This window comes from Schizosaccharomyces japonicus (assembly GCF_000149845.2).
Source record: "Schizosaccharomyces japonicus yFS275 unplaced genomic scaffold supercont5.3, whole genome shotgun sequence".
Classification (NCBI taxonomy): domain Eukaryota; kingdom Fungi; phylum Ascomycota; class Schizosaccharomycetes; order Schizosaccharomycetales; family Schizosaccharomycetaceae; genus Schizosaccharomyces; species Schizosaccharomyces japonicus.
Window position 1 is genome coordinate 407,644 of NW_011627862.1, and position 19,732 is coordinate 427,375.

General features: G+C 45.6%; 11 protein-coding genes across 11 annotated transcripts; 6 read left to right on the plus strand and 5 right to left on the minus strand.

Moving 5' to 3' along the window:
* Positions 1-268: 268 nt before the first annotated feature.
* Positions 269-1,120, plus strand: SJAG_04660 (xylose and arabinose reductase; the record flags this gene model as incomplete). Its single annotated transcript, XM_002175712.1, has 1 exon — positions 269-1,120. The coding sequence occupies one exon, from the start codon at positions 269-271 to the stop codon at positions 1,118-1,120; it is 852 nt and encodes a 283-aa protein (XP_002175748.1).
* A 740-nt stretch (positions 1,121-1,860) lies between these two features.
* SJAG_04659 (fungal protein) lies at positions 1,861-2,507 on the plus strand (the record flags this gene model as incomplete). The annotated part of the gene is made up of 2 exons (XM_002175711.1): positions 1,861-2,017; positions 2,065-2,507. The coding sequence occupies 2 exons, from the start codon at positions 1,861-1,863 to the stop codon at positions 2,505-2,507; spliced, it is 600 nt and encodes a 199-aa protein (XP_002175747.1).
* A 7-nt stretch (positions 2,508-2,514) lies between these two features.
* SJAG_04656 (nuclear export factor) lies at positions 2,515-6,779 on the minus strand. Its single transcript, XM_002175708.2, has 3 exons — positions 5,767-6,779; positions 5,110-5,688; positions 2,515-5,001 (listed from the first exon to the last, which is right to left on the minus strand). The coding sequence occupies exons 1-3, from the start codon at positions 6,599-6,601 to the stop codon at positions 4,862-4,864; spliced, it is 1,554 nt and encodes a 517-aa protein (XP_002175744.1). The 5' UTR covers positions 6,602-6,779; the 3' UTR covers positions 2,515-4,861.
* SJAG_04658 (methyltransferase) lies at positions 2,617-3,916 on the plus strand. The gene is made up of 3 exons (XM_002175710.2): positions 2,617-3,214; positions 3,289-3,402; positions 3,476-3,916. The coding sequence occupies exons 1-3, from the start codon at positions 2,794-2,796 to the stop codon at positions 3,727-3,729; spliced, it is 789 nt and encodes a 262-aa protein (XP_002175746.1). The 5' UTR covers positions 2,617-2,793; the 3' UTR covers positions 3,730-3,916.
* SJAG_04657 (thymidylate kinase Tmp1) lies at positions 4,066-4,819 on the plus strand (the record flags this gene model as incomplete). Its single annotated transcript, XM_002175709.1, has 3 exons — positions 4,066-4,186; positions 4,244-4,440; positions 4,508-4,819. 3 exons carry the CDS (start codon positions 4,066-4,068, stop codon positions 4,817-4,819), a joined length of 630 nt encoding a protein of 209 aa, XP_002175745.1.
* A 299-nt stretch (positions 6,780-7,078) lies between the features above and the next one.
* SJAG_04655 (HAL protein kinase) lies at positions 7,079-9,364 on the plus strand (the record flags this gene model as incomplete). Its single annotated transcript, XM_002175707.1, has 1 exon — positions 7,079-9,364. One exon carries the CDS (start codon positions 7,079-7,081, stop codon positions 9,362-9,364), a length of 2,286 nt encoding a protein of 761 aa, XP_002175743.1.
* A 470-nt stretch (positions 9,365-9,834) lies between these two features.
* On the minus strand, positions 9,835-12,704 carry SJAG_04654 (transcription factor TFIID complex subunit Taf13). Its single transcript, XM_002175706.2, has 3 exons — positions 10,473-12,704; positions 10,313-10,410; positions 9,835-10,155 (listed from the first exon to the last, which is right to left on the minus strand). Exons 1-3 carry the CDS (start codon positions 10,534-10,536, stop codon positions 9,985-9,987), a joined length of 333 nt encoding a protein of 110 aa, XP_002175742.1. The 5' UTR covers positions 10,537-12,704; the 3' UTR covers positions 9,835-9,984.
* On the plus strand, positions 10,676-17,827 carry SJAG_04653 (hypothetical protein). Its single transcript, XM_002175705.2, has 5 exons — positions 10,676-11,836; positions 11,887-12,015; positions 12,070-12,186; positions 12,247-14,524; positions 14,564-17,827. Exons 1-4 carry the CDS (start codon positions 10,993-10,995, stop codon positions 12,669-12,671), a joined length of 1,515 nt encoding a protein of 504 aa, XP_002175741.1. The 5' UTR covers positions 10,676-10,992; the 3' UTR covers positions 12,672-14,524; positions 14,564-17,827.
* On the minus strand, positions 12,639-14,255 carry SJAG_04652 (prephenate dehydrogenase Tyr1). Its single transcript, XM_002175704.2, has 2 exons — positions 14,018-14,255; positions 12,639-13,945 (listed from the first exon to the last, which is right to left on the minus strand). Exons 1-2 carry the CDS (start codon positions 14,134-14,136, stop codon positions 12,739-12,741), a joined length of 1,326 nt encoding a protein of 441 aa, XP_002175740.2. The 5' UTR covers positions 14,137-14,255; the 3' UTR covers positions 12,639-12,738.
* On the minus strand, positions 14,189-17,747 carry SJAG_04651 (ubiquitin carboxy terminal hydrolase Ubp12). Its single transcript, XM_002175703.2, has one exon. It carries the CDS (start codon positions 17,556-17,558, stop codon positions 14,646-14,648), a length of 2,913 nt encoding a protein of 970 aa, XP_002175739.1. The 5' UTR covers positions 17,559-17,747; the 3' UTR covers positions 14,189-14,645.
* Positions 17,769-19,732, minus strand: SJAG_04650 (ATP-dependent RNA helicase Dbp9). The gene has a single exon (XM_002175702.2). It carries the CDS (start codon positions 19,624-19,626, stop codon positions 17,935-17,937), a length of 1,692 nt encoding a protein of 563 aa, XP_002175738.1. The 5' UTR covers positions 19,627-19,732; the 3' UTR covers positions 17,769-17,934.

Here is a 19,732-nt window from a genome sequence, read left to right on the forward strand (position 1 = left end):
AGCGGAAGAGACTTTTTCGCCAGACGCAGCCCGTTAATTGGCAGAAAAACTAAAGCCGAAGCTTCTCCGCTTTTCGGTTAGAGGCTTGTGTCGTCACTTTTCGCTTTTACAAAAAAAAACTGCCGCACAAACGTCAGTTCAAAGGTCATCGGCACTTTTTCCCTATGACGTGGTTTGTGCAAGCAGCAAAGTTTCCACCCAGCTTTCACTGCCATAAACGTCTCCTCTCCCCTTCACTGCACTTTTTAGTAGCATACTACTTGTAAAGATGGTCCAGAAATTGACTAAAGAAAGCACAGTGAAATTGAGAAACGGAGAAGATATTCCCGTGATAGGTTTGGGTGTGTACAAAAATGAATTGCAATCGTGTCACGATGCTGTGATTGAGGCATTAAACGTCGGATACCGGCTGATTGATTCAGCTGCCGTTTACGGAAACGAGGACATTTGTGGAAAAGCAATTGTTGAATGGTGCGAGAAGACCGGACACAAACGAACGGACGTGTTTTTGACTTCGAAACTGGCTACGACAGGAAGTTACGAGGAGACAAAGGCGGCCATTCGCAGCAGTCTGCATCACTGTGGAACGTATATTGATTTATATTTGATTCACTCGCCAGCCGGCGGAAAGGAACACCGGTTGGAAAGTTGGAGAGCAATTGAAGAGTTCATTGACCGTGGAGACATTCGTGGTGCGGGTGTTTCCAACTACGGAATCAAACACTTGGAAGAGCTGTTCGCATCCAATCCCCGGTACCTTCCTGTGGTAAACCAAATTGAGCTCCACCCGTTTTTGACACAGGAACCTATTGTTGACTGGTGCCGAGAGCATGACATCGTCGTAGAGGCATATTCTCCGTTGACTCGCGGCAAGCGGTTGAATGACCCCAAGATTACTAGATTGGCCGAGGTTTATGGGGTAACCCCGGCACAGCTGCTCCTCCGCTGGTCTTTGCAGAAGGGTTTTGTTCCCGTGGTCAAGAGCTCACACAAAGAACGCATTGAAGAGAACTTCGAGGTCTTTGACATTGAGCTGAGCGATCGATGCGTTCAGAAATTGGACCAGTTCAACGAGAACTGGCACACTGATCCTACTTGGGATCCTACACAGTCGGATTAGTGTGGGGCTGTGTATTTATTAGATGAAAGGGCCAAACAAGTCAACTGCGCTTGTTCCATGCAAGCGACACTCTATTCCACCTGGCGCCCGTTCCCTTGGTTTTCTTCACGTTAGATTTTTCGTCTTCCCAACCTTTACTTCTCCCGTAACTAGACGCGGACGACGTCCGTATTCCTCACAGCTTCGCAGGTTTCCATGGCCGACATTTTCCCTTTTCTACACTTTTTCTCCTCCTCCGCCTTTTCTCCGTCGTTTCGTCGCTTTACGCTCCCATTTCTCTACACCGCCGTCCTCCTTCGTCTCCATACTTAATTGCTGTTATAGCCCATTTAATCCGCCTTTGCAGCCCTCTAACCAGCTCAGCGATTTAAGTTGACCCCCCATACACCCCGTATTCCTCCCACCGACGCGACGATTGTAATGTGGGGGCAACGACAACCCACATGCCCCCATTAGGTCTTTGTTCGTTTCGTGTCGCCTATGGTGGCCGAAATAATTGTTTGTTTGTAATGGGAATGAAATGCCCGTCCGGGCCGTGTGGAGCAAATGCCTTTACAGTTGATAATTTCTGTTACTACTGCTACTGCGTCTGGAGCATGTTTCGTGTCACCACGCGTCTGCCTGCCGGCTTCTGCTGTTGCTTTGTCTGAACAGGAAACGCGTGACGTCGAGGTACGCGCGAAACGCGTACTTGTTGAGCAGCTGTAGACTCGTCTTCTGTCCTCTACCAAACACCCTTCATGTCACACAAGCACAAAACCTTTTTCAATTCACCAGAAAATCCTTGTTTTGCTCTTTACGAGCCTGAACCATATGCACTTGCACAACATCAATACGTCAAACCTAAACTGAAACCTAAACCAGTGAAACGCGACTACGCTGGTACAAGCATTTTAGGTACGGAGCAAAGAAAGTTTGCAAACGTAGTTTCTAACGTTGAGTAGTACCTGATACTAGTAACCCGACAAGGTGGAAGTTTGAACGTCCTTTGGACACTGTACGCGCTTGTCATGCGGCTGAGGAGGGCCTGAAACCTCAAACAAGCGTAAAAGGTCGGTTATCCGCTAATCTCAAACCCCAAACTCAATTAGTACGATCCCATACAACAGCCTCTGAGCCGGCCCGTCCGCAGCAGGGTTCTTCGCAGCATCTAGATGTAGCAGGGAATGCCTCACACGGTCGTTCGCAGTCTGCTGTCGAGCAGACACGCCCTACTTCTCATCCCGTACGGCCGATATCGTCACAACTGCTGTGTGCTGTCGCTAGTCAAGGCTTTTACCGAAAACCGGCTTCTTTATCCCGCAAATTGGTGCCATTATCACTGGCTCAGATCCAGAAAAGCAACCACAATAATGCCGCTAAAATACGCAGCTTAAAAAATGAATGATAGATGATGGATATGAGACACTTGTACTATTATTATTATTATAGATGTTTGCAAAAAACAGAATATCAGTGTTCTTCATTTGCACGTCCAATCGTCTCAGGCTTTTACTTGTCATGTCTCCATCACGAATTCGCGTCTCCTTACCGTGATCGCTAACAATCAGATTTCCTCCTGTCTGTTTTGATACTCCCTTTTTTTTTTAAACGAAAACAGCTATAAAACAGTCTGCAATTTCTTGCTTTTCTCTCGTGAAATCCTGAACATTCAAAGAAGTCCTTTACTCATTATGGTTACTGAAGATCTTTGGTCTGCAGAAAAATATGTTAAAAATGCGTCGTTTGTGCCTCAAATGACAAGCTCCATTGTCGAGATGGCCAAGCTGAAGCCCACCGATCGCGTCCTGGACATTGGTTGTGGTGACGGCGTGTTGACTAAGAAGTTGTCTTCGCAATGCGCTCATGTCATCGGCGTTGATGCGAGCGACAACTTGCTCAAGGCGGCCAAAGCAAAGGCGCTTGAAGTCTATCGCATTCCTGGTCAAGACATCTTGCAGGCAAAAACCGTCTTACCCGATGCAAGCTTTGACGTAGTTTTCAGCAACGCGGCTTTTCACTGGATCCTTCGGAAACCCGAAGAACGTGCAATTGTTATGCAAGGCGTTCATCGTGTTTTGCGAAAGGGCGGCCGCTTTGTTGTTGAAGCGGGAGGTACGTTCTTTATTGTTGTTGTTTGCTTTTGGAGTACTAGGGAACGTGTCTTGCTAATGAATTGTTTCAAACAGGTTTTGGAAATGTTGCTGAAGCTATGACCAGTATATACGCATTTTACCTTTCTCGTGGTGTTCCTCGAGAGACGATTGACGACTTGTGTCCGTTTTACTTTGGTTCTGAGCATGGTGAGACTGAAAAAATAACGTCTTTCGTTCTTTGTGATTGATACAACTTTACTAACATTTTTTTTTGATTTAGGCTATATGAAACTCTTGGAAGATGCTGGCTTCCAAGTTGAGTCGATCGGTATATTTGATCGCCCAACGCCTCTGGTTGATGATGTCCGTGGATGGATAGACACATTTGCTTTCAACTTTTACTCGGCGTTTCCCGAGTGGAAGCAAGACTTGCTTGATTTTGTTTATCAAGCAATGAAGTTCGTCTCCGAGAGGGAAGATGGACGTTGGTTTGTTCAATACAAACGTCTCCGTTTCTCTGCATTGAAACCCTAAACTTATGTAATGATCGTTTTGCTGTTGAGAGAGACACAGATGTGTACTCCACGAATTTGTTTAGTTTGTTTTCATGTTATTTAACGATTTCTTTTTTATTCTCAGTTCCAAATTTGAAAGTAATAACGAAGCAGTTGAACTGTATAAGCGCATGGAATAAAGAATTCTTATTAGCGTAGAGGAACTTATTTCCGCATAGTCGCACTCGGGCGCTTGTAGAAACTATATCGTCCAAATTAAGGTTACCCGACGCGTCGCGACGCGACTGCATTTTGAACCGACTGCTCAAGTCCATGTACATTTGACCTTTACACATATCCTCCCAATAAGTAGAAAATGCGCGGAAAATTTGTGGTTTTCGAAGGATTGGATCGCTCTGGAAAGTCTACGCAGGCAGAACTGCTGAAGAAGGCGCTCATTGACCGCGGACAACGGGCGATTCTCCTCCGTTTTCCTGGTGAGAGAACGAGTTCAATGTACTAAAAAACAAACCTTGACTAATTAAACACCTCAGACCGTGGAACAACAATCGGAAAGCAAATTGACGCGTATCTAAAGAACAAAAACAAACTTCCGGACGAGGCCATCCACCTGCTTTTTTCAGCAAATCGGTGGGAACTCGCGTCCACCATTGAAGCTGCACTTGCAGACGGAGTTCATTGCATTGTCGACCGGTACAGCTTCTCTGGAGTCGCATTCTCGGCAGCTAAAGTACGAGATAGTCATTTACACGTGGATGTAAAGTGAATCAAACAACTAACTACTGAACACGATTTAGGGAATGGATTGGGATTGGTGCAAGCAACCCGAAAGAGGTCTTCCCTCTCCAGACATCGTGCTGTTTTTCCAGGTAGACCCCAATATTGCTTCGAAACGAGCAGGTTTTGGAAATGAACGGTACGAATTGCCCGTCTTTCAACGCACTGTCGCTGAGAAATACGCCCTACTGAGACAAGAGTTTGTGAAAGAGCGGAAGAATGACGACTCATGGCTCATGATTGACGGGAACCAAAGTATAGAGCAAGTTCACCTCAAGATTTTGACCATTTTTGGCTCACTTCACGTCCAAGCCGAGACTTTCCATTTTTAAAAGGGAAAAACAAAAGAAATAACTATTCGCGTTTCCATCCCACTAAGCAGTGCTATTGACCCCTTGCAGTCTTTGTCTATCGTTTCGACCAGCGAAGCATATGATCTCGGACAAAGACGCATTTGGTCGTTTGATTTGAGCAAAGGAGGCATCATAAATATCCTTTGTTACCGCACTCGGCTCTAAAACAGCTGTGTTAGCAAGCATAATGCGACAAAAGCGATGTGTGTGTTGCTGTTCAGAGAAACAAAAGGAGTTCTGTAACGGAACACAAGCCAAAGCATTCTTACCCGAAAACTTAGCTCGCTTGGAAAGCTCTATTTGAACGAGTTCGCCATTGTCCTGATCGAAGTTCATGCTCAGATTATGCAATTTACAGAACTGAAGCAACTGCTCGTCCGTGGAAAACGCCAGTGCAGTTTTTAAGTCTTGTGCAGGATATGGAGCGTGAGCTGAAAGAAACGAGCGACGCATTCCCATCAACGCACCTTGTCGGACAATAGGAATGTACAGCTGAAGCAAACATGCCATCAGGAACGTGACGTTTTGGTCTCGCCGTAAAATCTTGAAGAAACGCGTGTATAGATTGACAGCTGCATCAGTGGGAATGGCATTGGCGCTCCAGGTCTTCCCCAGAAAGGAGTACGATGTTTGGGCATGTGTGCTTTTCTGTGCCAGTGCATGCAGACGCAAGGCTGCCTGAACACGGCTCTCCTGAAGCACGCTAATCGGCCATTTCTGGCATTCGACGACGATGGACGGATTAGGAAGGTCGAGCAGGATCATGTACGTCCGAAACTCGGCCTCGTTTTTGTTTATTTTCTGTCGACAACGACGTTCATTGTAAAGCTGATCCAGCACATAAAGAACTATTATACGTGTTAGCAAAAGGAAAAGCGAATGCGACGGAAGCGCTCAGCGACGGCGTTCCCCGCAACGACACCTACCCTTATTAAGCTGCTCAAGCTCCTGCTGCATACTGAACAGTGGATCTTGGCTGAGTTCATTGATGGCGACGACGTGAAACCGGGCAATTTGCTCATGCACGTACACGGCCTCCTTTGAAATAGTGGCCTGAACGGAAAAGTCCTGGCACACAGCACGCAGACGGTCTCGCAGGAAAGAATGCACTTCCTGGAACTGGTGCCGCTGAAGCAGATCACGAAGCAAATAGTCCACAGTCTTTTTCAGCACTCTTGGCGGCCGAACGTCGCTGGGCAGAATGGGTCCGTTACCGGCGGCAGGACGATGGTACGCTTTGACGGCTTTGTCCCTGGCTATCCGCTTCGAAACAGGATCCAGCTCGAATGGATGCACCGATTTGTGAAACTCCCGCTCCTCTCGCTCAAATTCTGGACACATGTCCATGCATGTGCCTACGAGTGTCTCGTTTTCTCGCCAGTTGGAGGACTGTCGAGCAATCCATTCAGCCTGCTCTTTCTCTCTCCGGAGCCGTAGCTCTTTGTACCGGTTGCCAGACTCAAAAGCCGCAAACCGTTTTGCTCGTGCAGCGGTGCGGCTGTGTTCTCGTTCGTCACTCTCCATTGCCTCAACAGGAAAAGACAGCAGCTTTTCCCGCTGCTGCTGCTGCTGCTGCCTGGCTGACTGAGTCCTTGCAGCCATCCATTTTCTGGAATTCTTCGCTTCAGTGCCGGTGCCAGCAGCCGCCGCCGACGTCTTTTGTTCAATGCGATTTTTTCCCGGCGCAACGTCACGCCCTCGGCCTCGGCCTCCACTGCTGAGGCGTTGTCCTCCGCGTCCACTATGCAGTGACCGCTTCATTTTCTTTCTCCCGCAACGCCCTTGTGTCTTCTCTCCCCTTTCTTCCTATGGTGTACTAAGAAGCTGCTCGGCTCCACACCTCCTCCTTCCAACGAGCCCCATCACCACTCACCGTGCCAGAACGAATTTGTCCACACAACGCAGCAGCTCGCCCCTGCTAACGCCCTCGCCGCCGGCGTTCCAACTAGCGAACATACTCCGTCCAACACTCTCCAAGTCATAAGGTGTCATAGGCGTGCATGTGCCTACACCACTCGGTGTCATTAACCATACAGTCGCCGCAACAACAGTTACGAGTCTCAACGAGACCTAAGAACCTCCACTCCTCTGCCCAGTTCTCGGTATTCGGCAAATCGGTCCAAATAAATCGTCATTCATCGAACTGAACCACGTACGCACCGCCTACTGCGACTTTGTTTCAAGCTTCCATAGACATCTCATTGCGAGAAGTTGTATTAGCCATTAAAGAGCCTAACGATGAGACACGGAAAGGCCTCTCCTGGAACTGCCTCATCGGCGATGAGGAATGGTTCACCAGAAGGTAGCAGCAAGCCGCCGGCTGCTCACCGCGGTTTATCAAAAATCAAGCATTCTCTGCTCCGGTCGCATAGCTCGGGACACCTGAGAAACCTGTTCGGCGGGCATCACAACACAGCTCCTCATGAGGACTATCGAAACCACACGACAGAGTCTATGGCTTTTGTCCCTCCAGCACCGAAAGACGGAGGAAGCGGCAGCGAGTCCCGTCACGCTGCGCACGCTGCGGACAAAACGCCGTCTCCAACCTCACCGAAGAAATCGTTTTTCGGCGGCCATTTTTTCCATCGAAACAACAGTTCGAAGTCGTTGAATTTGGCCTCGCAGGCGTCAAAACACCATGCGGGCACTAAGACCGACTCGAAGGCCGACTCTAAGGCCGAACCCCATGGCCATACGAGTCGCAAGGCACAGCCGCCAACCGGTTCAGGCTCGTCTAGCGGTGGCTCGATGAAAACATCGCCGTTACGAAGTGAATTGGAGTCTGGCACCAAGGCTCAGCCGATTGCTGCCCCTCGGGCCTCTCGCCCCCCGCGTCAGTTGGCACATTCAGTTCCACATGGACCTGCTCGCACGCAAGCTTTGAATAGCATGCAGTCTCGATCCATTCACCCTTCTTCCAACAACGTCGGCTACTTTGATCTGCCAATTACTACATCACCTAGTCCTGGTTCGCCAATTCATTCGCCCGGGTTGTCTCATTTACGCGATAGAAACACAGCAAAGCGTAATGCTTATGCTGGAAGTATCTCTTCAAATACTTCCGCCAAATCTTCAAGCAGTATGATGTCCTGTGGCATGTTCAAGCCCGGTCCCTCGCAGCCGTTAATTACTTCCTCGCCCACTTCCTCTCAAGACTGGCCCCATTCGCCCGAGTACGACTTTTTCACGAATGCCATCAACGCTAGTTTCCGCGACATGAGGGTTGCACCGGGCTCCCTACAGGGCTCCGAATCCGAAAGCGACGCGAAGACAGACGCGAAAAGCATCGCACGGTCGGCGGCGGACAACAAGATGGAGGGTAGTGTGGCAGCTCCTGCGGCAGTTCGTTCCACCGGCGGACTGTCCACCGCCTCTGTTACAGACAGATCGGAGGCTAGCTCGGTAGCTTCCTCTCGTGTCAACTCGCGCACACCTGTTCCTCGCAAGCTCCGTTCCTCCTCCATCCCTCCCTACGCCCGCCAAATCGTCCCTCGTCTCTCTACCAAGTACACCCTCCCCCTCGACAGCACCCAGATCGGAAGCGGCGCAACAGCCGTCATTAAAGTCGTTGCTCTCAAATCCCCCAAGCCCGGCGAGGAGAAGCTTAAATTTGCCGTCAAGGCGTATCGCCGGAAGGGCGACGCAGAGAACGAACGACAGTACATTGCCAAACTGACCTCAGAATGGCTTGTGCAATCACGGATGGAGCATCCCAACGTGATCCGGGCATACGACCTGTGCATGGACTCTCACATCTTCCCACTGTACAGCGACACCTGGTGCTCGGTTATGGACTACTGTCCTCGGGGAGATCTTCTCTCTTTCATTGAAAATAACAACTCCCGTCTAGATCGTGCTGACAAGGAGTGTATCTACAAACAGTTCCTTCGGGGACTGACATACATTCACTCTCAAGGTGTAGCTCACCGTGATCTGAAGCCGGAAAACATCCTCTTGACAACACATGGCGCCATCCGCATTACAGACTTTGGTGCCTGCGATGTGTGCTGTGATCCGGGTGACGAAGAAAGCATACGGACAGCAAAAAGTTCGGGTGTGTATGGCAGTGATCCATATATGGCCCCCGAACTTCTTTCCGGAAAAGAGTACAATCCTTTCCAAGCCGACATATGGTCTGCTGCCATTGTCTTATATTCAATCTTTTTCCGTACTCTTCCGTTTCGCAAACCCATAAACTCGGACTTACGGTTTGCTGGATACTTAAAGTCCTGGCGTGAATACAACCTCATCTGCGATGTTCAAAACATCCGCATCTCAAAGTCCATGCCGTACTTTAAACCTCTCCCGGAGTTGCCTGAGGAATTGCAACGACTCTTTTTCTGCATGGCGACTCCTGACCCTTCAAAACGTTTTACAGCCAGAGAGGCGCTTGAAACACCGTACGTGCAACGAATTGAATGCTGTTGCTACGATGAAAATGAGGTTACTCCAGACGCACCCGAGCCCTGCTTGGAGTACGCAGAACCACCGATGAAGACGCTGAAGCGTCCACACCATCATTAAACAAGAAACGCGCTGGGGTTCTGTCTGATAACAGAAGCTCTGGGCCCACTACGACCAAATCTTGGTCGAGTTGCGCAAACTCGTTCGGTTATGTGGGACCTAATGATTTATTACTTTTGCACATAAGTGTCTCTTTGTGTTTTGCCCGCAGCACGGACGCTGAACCATTGAAAACAAGACAACAAACACACTGCGTACACAGTTATGGTTTTAGAAGAGGTGTGATGCTGTTTGCGATAGGTATTACACCGTTTACCACTGTCTTTTTCCTCCTTCCCCTTAGCCTGTACTTCCTTTCAGTTTTGACCTTCCTTTCCGCATGTGTAAAACATACGTACGCCCCTCTTCATTAACTTACGAATGACCCTTACACCTTGTTGGCACTGCTGCTGTTGCTGCTGCCGACAAAGCTTAGACATGAACGCTGTGGGTAACGTCTTGTCTTTGCACTCAACACCCTGTCCCATACATTGAAGAAAGAAGATATGATTATTGTTCATGAGTGAGTCTGTATTTGTATATCTATGCGTTTGCTGTATGTTTGTCTTTGCTCGACTTACGATGGTGTGCAATCCGGTCGCCTATGAAAGAAAATAAGGTAATTCTTTGACACAGTAACGTTAAGTATCTGCGTTGCAGTCGACGATACGGCGTGCGTCTGCAATAACCTTCTGTAAAACAAGGAGCTCTTCCACACGGCCGAGCTTTTTGCTGTCGTTTCTCAGAGCAAATTTGAAATCGTCAACTTTCACTTTGTTCCGATTACCGGCAATCCGGGCGGCTTCAAGGCACTAAGAAAAAGCCTCTGTTAGTTGCACACTCGTCAAACGCTAGAACAATTATCCGTCCCGTAATACGCTTTTTGGGAGTTTTCTTTTTTTTTTTTATAATTTTGGTTTCGAGCTTTGTGATTTGCACGAACAAGCCCCAAACACTGCTGCTGCTTACCATTTCATTGATGTAGTCCACAACGATTTCCTCAAGGACGTTCACACTGTCGGGCGCGGGGTTTATGTCGTCACCAAACGCAAACATTAATGACTTTACTATGAGAAAAAACGTTAGTTGTGAATTCAATTATTATGATTTAAACATTAAAAAAACGCACAATCTTTCGTGAAGAGGTGTTGTCGCCTAGTAGGAGGCCGTCCACGTTTTGTTTCTGAAGACATTGGAAGGATTTAGGCTGACAGCTGGCAGCCCTGCTAAGTCATTATCATCTCGATTTGCCTCTTCGACGACGATTATGGTGGTGAGTTTACCTTGGGGGTGGGGTGACCCCACCTCGTTAGGACCCATTAAACGACGTTAAATGCCACGCGTTAAATTCTACACGTTCACAATTGTCCTGTGTCTAGAATTCTGGTTCTCAATTGTCGCTCGTACGTTAAAACAGTCGATTTCGCTTCTGTTTGCAGCCTAATAGGACGAGTTTGTTCTGAGACATTAATTTGGCTGCAGATTTTGGAACTTTCTAGTTAATTTTTTTCGTTAAGTTTTTGCTACTTATAGATTGCTGCTGAGGTCTTTTTTGGACTTGCTTTGGCATAAACGGAGTTTCCTATTTATAGAGTCGTTGAGTTGGTTTACTGCGGAATTTGCGATATTTGTTTGAATTGTCATTGAAAATGGATTTCGGTGAGGGAAATGTCACAATTGTGCCCTTTCGAGCAGCCTTAAAAAAGTGGGAACGGTTGGCGGACGAATCTCGTGAAGAGGGTAAACGACTTTTGTTTCAACGTGAACTAGAAGATGCATTGATCTTTCTTCAAAGCGCTCCTTTCATGACGGAAGACATGATTCAACAAATTGTACGATTTCTCGCGAACGTATGCAGTAACGAACCCAGCAATCGCGAGCTTTTTGCAAAGTTAAATGGCTTTTCAATACTACACCGCATTTTCAAGGGTCACGATTCGGCGAAGACACTTTGCTGTATCGCTGTACATAATGTACTTATTGATACAGAAAAACTACATCCCGCAGCAGCATCGACCGGCTTGTTGAACTCCATCCTGCAATATTGGTGTGCAGAATCCCAAAAGCCAAATTCCGATGCATCACAGTATAATTTTATATTCTTTAACTTGTTCGAGATACTGGCTCCTTTTACCGAGGACCCTGAATCAGTTTATCTTGCCGCTAAATTATTACCCGAAATGATCACTGTCGAAGATGCCGCGTGGCCTGCTGTGTTCCAAAAAATGTTCAGCAATGCGGTTTTGGCCAGCAATATCCTGTCAGATATTTTGACGCTTGTGAAATGTGTCCAAGCGATGCTTTTAGTAACCGACGCACAGGCGCGGCAACGTGCTTTGCTGCTGCTCCCTCTTCTTGGCGAGAACGATGAGTGTTTATCATTGGTAAACTATGAACCCAAATCTGTTGTGAATTTTTGCTGGGGCTTTATGAACAAGGACACTACATTGACGGCCTCTGTATTGCTGCTTATCGGCAACCTGTCTCGGAGCGGTAAGATCATGTTGTATATCTTGTATTGGCACAGCTTATTAATAAAACAGAACGGTCCGCTCAGGTCTTTGTACAACGAAACTTCGTACCTAAGATAATGGAGGTCACGAGATCTAACGCTGGCGATATGGAGATTCTGCACGGGTGTTTGGCTTCATTTAGACATTTCTGCATTTCTGGTGAGTAACTATTGCGCACGTGTTTACGCCCAATGATTATTAACAAGGCTTTAGAACCGAATCGTAAACACGTAGCCCCTTTCCTCATTGATCTTTTAAAAAAGGCTTCGACAGCTTCTCACACACAGATTCACTATCTGGCAATATCCTGTCTACGGTTGTGCATCAATGGTATGTGTTAAAGAATGCCTGCAAATGTATGATTGACGTTGCTAACGCCCAAATGAACAGAGCTTGTCATGATCCTCGTGAACGAGAATCAGGTCTTGGAGATTCTTCATACTTGGGACACAAGTCAAGACAATAATGTTTCTTTGGAAGTCAAGCGGTTGTACCTCGCCATCGCAAAACAACTTCTCATTCGGTCCAAGTCAGACGACGCGTCTTGGAATTACTGCTCCTATTTATTAAAATTTGATATCTGCCAGGTTATTATTGATACATTCACCCTCGCGAAAGACCTTCCTGTGGTATTTGCCGAAGACATTTTTGTCAGCATCCTTCTTCTGCAGAACAACATGTTTCCTGAACTGAAACAAAAGCTGTTAGACGCTGGCGTTCCAGCACAACTTTCAGCTTTTGCAGCATCGGATACCGTTGGAAAGGAATTACGGAATAACGCTAAATTTGCGCTGCAATTGCTTCCCACACCTTAAAGTTATCATTTTATTTACAGCTTAATATAAACGGAAAGTAGTTGTTAATTTTTAGGAAGCACACAATTTACTTGTGTAAGTTTTCCATTAGTTTGGATATCATAGCATTGCAAACGACTCGGGATTCTTCAAAACGCGGGCGGAAGTACTCCTTCGTCTTAAGGAATCTCTTCTTGTAGGTATCAAAATCACCGTTTTCAACACAATCGCTCCAAGAGCGTGCTGCAATGACAAATTCCAAGTCGTCACTGCAAAAATCGCTCTGACGAAGCATCACTTTGATAGCACGGTCAAGCATTTCAGGTTGGCGGAAAATGTACTCAGCGACGCCAACCCACAAGCGAAACAGAGGAGTGGAACAAATCATTTGTTTTTGGGGTTTGATGCCAAGCTTGGCCCACGAGTCTACAATTGCCAAAATACTGAGATGACTGTTGGGTACCGTCTTGTCATTTGGTACATTAGAAATGCTGTATTGATCAAGAAGATCGTCACTTAACAGTAAGCCACTGTAGTTGTGGTCTCGATGTTCACCAAAAACAGCAATGCCAGCAGCACGAACACGGCGTTCAAACTCTTCATTACGACCGGTAACGGCCAACTTGTATAGATCCGTCACCGAAGCAGCATACTGTTTTATTTGCTTTCTGGCATAAGGATTAAGAATAGCAAGTCCAGCATACACATGCCATTTGCTTGAGTAGATACGCAGGGACAAATTCATCTTGATATTTTCAATTCCACCACACCAGCGGTTAATTTCCCATGGATATTGTTGATTAGAATGCCAAGCGGCGCCCATTGTAAGAAAAGCAGCATGCGTCACCGCTTGCGTATCGGCTGTTATACGGTCATGTTCACCAGCACTCAGGTAAGCTAGAGACGAACCAAAGCATTGGAACATGTAGTTGACAACCGCGAAGGCTTCATCAGAAGCTCGGTGTCGAATAATAATGAGAGGCTGCGATTTGGGATTAACAGCTGGACCATGTAAAGAATGACAGGATATAATTTGAACGTCTTCAGGCAAATATTTTTCAAAAGCAGCAATCTCCGGGGTCTTGCAAGATGTTTGACCTCCAACGATAGCACCCATTTTAGTAGCTGGCCCATACTTTCCAACAACAGCGTCAATTTTTTCAGCTTCAACACTGTAAATAATGTAATCGCTTGCACGGGACACCGCAAAACCATCGTCCATAATACATATAGAAGTTGGTGCAAACTCCTTTTTCAGTTCTTCTGTCTTGTCCGGAGTATCACAAGCGTTAACCCTTCATTTCTGTTAGTATGTCGCATTATAGAAATCTAAAAAGTAAAAAAACAAGACAAAACAAATCACGTACTTCCAACCAGCTTTACTAATTACATTGGCATACAAACGGCCCATATCACCGAGACCGATAATGCCAATAGTAAAAGTCTCCTTCATTTTCTCGAGCTGTGAAGCATCGTATACAGCCATGGTAGTGCACCTATCTCCTACAGAAACACAAATATAGTTCAACTGCAGTCGCTAAGGCTCGAAGATTTGCGTTTCAAGCAGTAATGGATTGAATCTAGTAAATGTTTAGAATGCGCGGTCAAAGTGGTGTTGGCGAGTAGCCGAAAACGACTGGAAGAATTTGAAGAATTCATCCGAAGGAATAAGCCAAAAAGGCGGGACAGATTAAAAAGTACATGCCGAATAGTTCGTACGATGTCCGCTTAATTTGAAACTGTTCATGGCCAGTCGACAGATATATAATTGCAATTACAGTCTTATAGATTACTTAGACTTGTTCGGTAGAGACCAAATTCAGCAAGGTCAGAAATTGTGTTCATCGCAACGAGCCTTCATTCCTTTTAATACGGTAATGCCAATTCTTGAAATATTCTCTATTAACGCCTAGCCGATTTAAAACAATCATGAATGTATCAACAGTGAAAACGACCCACACAAACTCTGGATGCCTTTATATTCGTAGAACATTTCTACTTTGCATCAGAGGATGGAGACCGACGACGACGATAAAAGAGTAAATAAGCAGCGGGGGACACAACCTCTTCATCTGTAGCAGGCGAAACGCGAGAGTCGTCAAAGCAGTAGAATCTTTGGTCTGTCGAATTGATGGCATACGCTGTATAATGACCACCCCCAAGGCTTCCGTAATGATTATCGACAGCAAAAAGGTCATAAACTATGGTTTCGTTGGGTTTGTTCTGTTGCTTATTTGATCCAATACGGTTTGTAAGGTCTAGAGACTTTATAGGGAAATTAATCAAAACATCGATTTTATCGCGGAACCGTCTCTCACTGCTGAAACGTTTCAAGTGAAAAATAAGGACATCTGGAGCGAACCAAAGTTCCATTTGCTTATAAGCACAGCGGAATTCTTTACAATTGGGACAATACCAAGGATCCTCCTCACTAAGTTGCTCTGTTTTCTCAAACTCATTCAAACAATCGTCCAGAGAAATGTCTTTCTTCTCCTCCGGCTTTCTTCGTTCCTCGATACGTTCAAATTCCGTCCATAGTGCTCGGCCCAAGCCTGTTGGAGCAACAAAATCGCCGAACACTTCAGCGTAAACATGTTCATTCCATGAACACTCTAGTACATCACCCTGAACCAATTTTCCGGCAAGCTTTTCCATGGGAGCCAATGGTAACATTAATGGTCCCTCAGGAACATCTTCAGTGTCATCTTCCTCCATTGCCTCTTCATCGGATTTTGTTTCAGACACCGGAGAAGCAACTTGACTTTCATCTGCGCTTTCAATTTGTTTGGAGAGTCTCTCATCAAGGCTCACTTTGTTTGAAGCTTGCATATACCATCCAGTGGGCAACTTTTCCGACCGATCATGGAAAATATTAACCTTAAATAGAGATTCAATGTTGGCTTCAGTTGCTGCATTGACCTTTTCAAAGAGCTTCTGACGATTTTCCTCTTGTTGGATATCGTAAGTGGTAAACTGGGCATACTTGGTAGTTATTTTGTTTATTATAGCGTTCTTGTCACAGGCTTCTTCCTCATCCAGCACCAAAAGGAAGGGCAATCCTTCATAGGAAGATGTCATTTCAAGCTCTTCTTCGTGATACACCGGAACAATGCAGTTTTTGTTGTTACTAAGATCGAAGGGACGATCCAGCTCGTAGATGTAGATTTCGTCATCCTCAGAAATATCCATCATTACTGACGATTTAACATTCGTGAAATAGCGATAAAAACGACCACGATATGTTTCAGCGACCAGCAGCGCTGCTGCATCTTCACAACCGACCTTTTCAGCAACAAAATTCCGTAAGGTATCAATGGTTGCGCTTTTATTCTCAAAAACGACTTCCACTGAAACCGGTTTGCGTGTTATGTCTTTAGGTACATATAGCACGGTATGGGTCCAATTTTGGGATACCGGAAGAGGAAGTGTTAAATCCATAAATGGATCAAAAGTGATGGAAACCTTATTACATTCAGGACAAACAAGCGTGCTTTTATACATACCCTGAAATGTGTCCACAATGACTGAATCGTTTCTCATCTTATGAAGTTTCCAGCACTCGTTTGCAGTATCGATAATCTTCTGAGGATCATTTTCAAATAAGTCTGGTTTTTCTGTATAGGGTTTTTGTTGAATACGATTTAAGTCCTCGTGCAAGCCATCCAAAAGGAAAGCTAGAAACTCCTGGGAATCCTGTTGTTGGTATCCGATGAATGAGTGATTGAGACGACCAACAACGGCTTTAAAATGTCTGGGGGAAAAGAAATCCTTTGCTTCCGAAGAATACAAAGCCTTAATCAAATCAGCGTACACGGAAGCAATTTGACCACCTGTACCCAACGGATTTGTTTCATTCACTTGTTCCTTCCAATCCTGATTCTGGAAAAAATCAACTAGTTCCGGAGTGTGAGAAAGACACTGGAGAGCAGAATTCATGTAACAGGTGTTGCCGAGATTCGCCAATCCACAAAGGCCCATTTTTTTGCTTTTTGCTTCCGCATCTGCTTGTCCTCCATTCTTTGAAGCACGTTGGACCATGTATTGTACACGTAAAGCATGATCTACGGGCCAATTTCCATGCACAGTACACTCAATTACCAAGTCAGTATCACTGTCGATTTCAGCATCAATAAGTGAAATATTCACGTCCGTGAAATTCAGCAATTCGCGTGAACCGAGTTTGATGAAAGACGACGGGTCAATAGTTGGTTTAGAAAGTGTCTCACTTTCTAATCTCCAAAGACGAAATTCATCAGTGTCCAAATTAAAAGTTTCCTTGATTGCCTTAAGCAAGTTCTTAATACTAGATTTTGAAGAAAACGTTACAAGTGGGATATCTTCTCGTGCAGAAAACTTTTTCGAGTCTTCACTGGGCAAAACGAGAAGGGCCAAACGGAAACGAGGCGGATAAACCTCGACAATAAGGTGCGAAGAGTCTTCGGTTCCTTGATTAATCACATTTCTGGGGTATGACTTTCCATTGAGACCGTACCAGGAGATCAGAATCTTCCAAACATGTTCAGGCACCAGCACAAAGTCGGACTCCTCCTGCAAATTACGCTCTAAATCACCTGTGTCTTCATCCGTAATATCATTCTGGTCAATAGGACCAGGGTCTGGACCACCTTCGGAGAGATGTTCACAGAGGCTTTGGTACCAAGAATAAGACAAAACGTACTCAACATCTCCAACCTCCAGTTCACTTTCCTCTTCAATCGTATCTCCAAGAAGCTTCTTTTGATCATCAATCGAAGGACATTGTTTCAAAGTTGAGACAGGTGATTGAAGCGGGGACGAAATGTGTTCATTCAGAACTTCATTTTCTGAAGACATAAACGAATCCTCAGACAGAGAACGCGGTCTCTTTCCATGATATGATGAAGAAGAACCTTCAGACATATTATCCATGGCAGTCGAGGCTCTGTTTGCCAGAATGACTTTAGCACTGAGTGGAAGTGTGGTTTTCAGGCAGAGCACAAGTACAAAATTCTTTAAAAGACATGACTAGAGTTAAACAATACATTTGTAAGGGAAATACATTTCACTAATTGTCAATGCTGGCTTTTTAGATTACGGAAAAATATATTTTAGGTTTATGCATGTGAAAACCTTGATTCGGTGACGCCTCTTCCGGATAAGTATAGGAACATATATTTTACAGTTAGACAGTCTACGTAGTTTTGTAATGCATAATCTATTTCACAAATTGAAACCTACCGTATCAATCCCATTTCCCAAAACAATCTACACTTTTGAATCGCCAGTCAAACATCTAAAAGCAGAACTATTTCCTACGCATCGTACGCAAAGGATCGTAACGTTGTTTTCCACGAGTCCGAGAGCGTTGTACATGCTTACGCCCGTTCTGTTTTGTGTATGGAACAAAACCAACTTCAGCAGCAACTGCCTGTTTGCCTTTGGGAAGTAAATAGTCTGGAACATGCTTCAGGTGTTTTTGTGTGCGGGCCATCCGTACACTGGCCGCAGTGTCATGGGTTAATGAAACAAGATCATCTGGATTTTCAGAAAAATACGACTTAAGCTTCTCAGACGCGAGAATTTCCTGCTTAAGTTCAGCTGTACGAGCTTCTTGCACAGCAACACGGGTGACAGAACGAAGTGCGTCTTCCATACGATATTGGAACGCCTGTGTCTGCTCTTTATTGAACTTATACGGAGCAAGTTCAATGCCCTTCTTTTCCAGCCGATGCAGCACGCGTTCATCTTTTTTGCAGCTTGCGAGAGTCGTGGGCCTGTGTTTGCCAACCTCGTTCTTTGGCACAACGAAACTTAATGAGATACCGGGTTTTCCCGCTCGAGCAGTGCGACCAACACGGTGAATGTATGATTTCGTAGTTGTGGGCATGTCAAAGTTCAAGACACATGCAACGTCCTCAAAATCGAGACCGCGAGCAACGCCATACTCCTTGTCCTTCTTACCATGCTTACTCTTTTTTGATTCGCCCGACGACTGAGCTTCAGTTTCCGTGTTTGCCTGTTCCTCTACCCCCTCGTCATCACGTTCGCCTTCGTCTGCAGCAATGATGATTTGGTAAAGACCCTTGTTAAACTGATCAACAATGTGCATACGTGTGTTAATGGGGAGTTCTGAATTCAGAACAAGACTTTTGATACCGAATTGTTCAAGGAAAAGTTTTAAGCGGTAGCAGCGATCAATTTCGTTTACAAACACAAGAATTTTTCCTTTAATAAGAGACAGTTTGAACAGCACATATGCAAGAAGAAACTTTTCCTGTTCACCACATTTCACAACGTACTGAGTCAACTGTCCTTCAGCCTCGCTTTCTTCTAATTTAAGTGTTACCGGATTGCGACACACGAGACCCTTCAGCGAATCTGTATTGTCGTTCAGCGTAGCCGACATTAAGAAAGACTGACAACCCTGTGGAAGAGACTTCGTAAGCGTCACAATATCATCCTTGTAGCCAAATGAAAACACCAGGTCTGCTTCGTCAATGACCAAGTACAATAGTTCGTTGAGTGACATGTTACCAGCGGTAATGTGAGCGACAGCTCGACTAGGAGTTGCAATAACAAGGTCAGGGAGGTCAAGCAGTAATGGCTTTTGAACGGCTGTTGATACGTTTGATGCAAGATTTGTAAAACGGATATTCTTGCTACAAAAAGCCGTGAGCTTTTCCAAAACCTTCATCACTTGCTGAGCAAGCTCACGAGTAGGAACAAGTATAAGACCAAGAATACCACCTGTAGTCAAACTTTTGCTTTCTTTTTTCCGAAGAATTTGCTCGATGATGGGAATCAAATAAGAAGCAGTCTTTCCTGAACCTGTACGAGCACGCACAAGCAGATCATGGCCTTTCAAAGCAAGAGGAATTGCCTTTGACTGAACAAGAGTAGGCGTTTCAAATCCATTTTTCTCAATTGCACGCAACAGTCTAGGATCCAGCTCAAAAGAAGCAAAAGATTGATGCCCCTCCGTCGTTTTTGATGACATTTTGAGCGAGTTTCTGCCTAACGAATGATTTCTATTCCCAAAATGGCAGTGCTCGTGGGTTCCAATTCCAAGTCCTGCTTGGCTCAGTAATATTATTGTTTTGGTG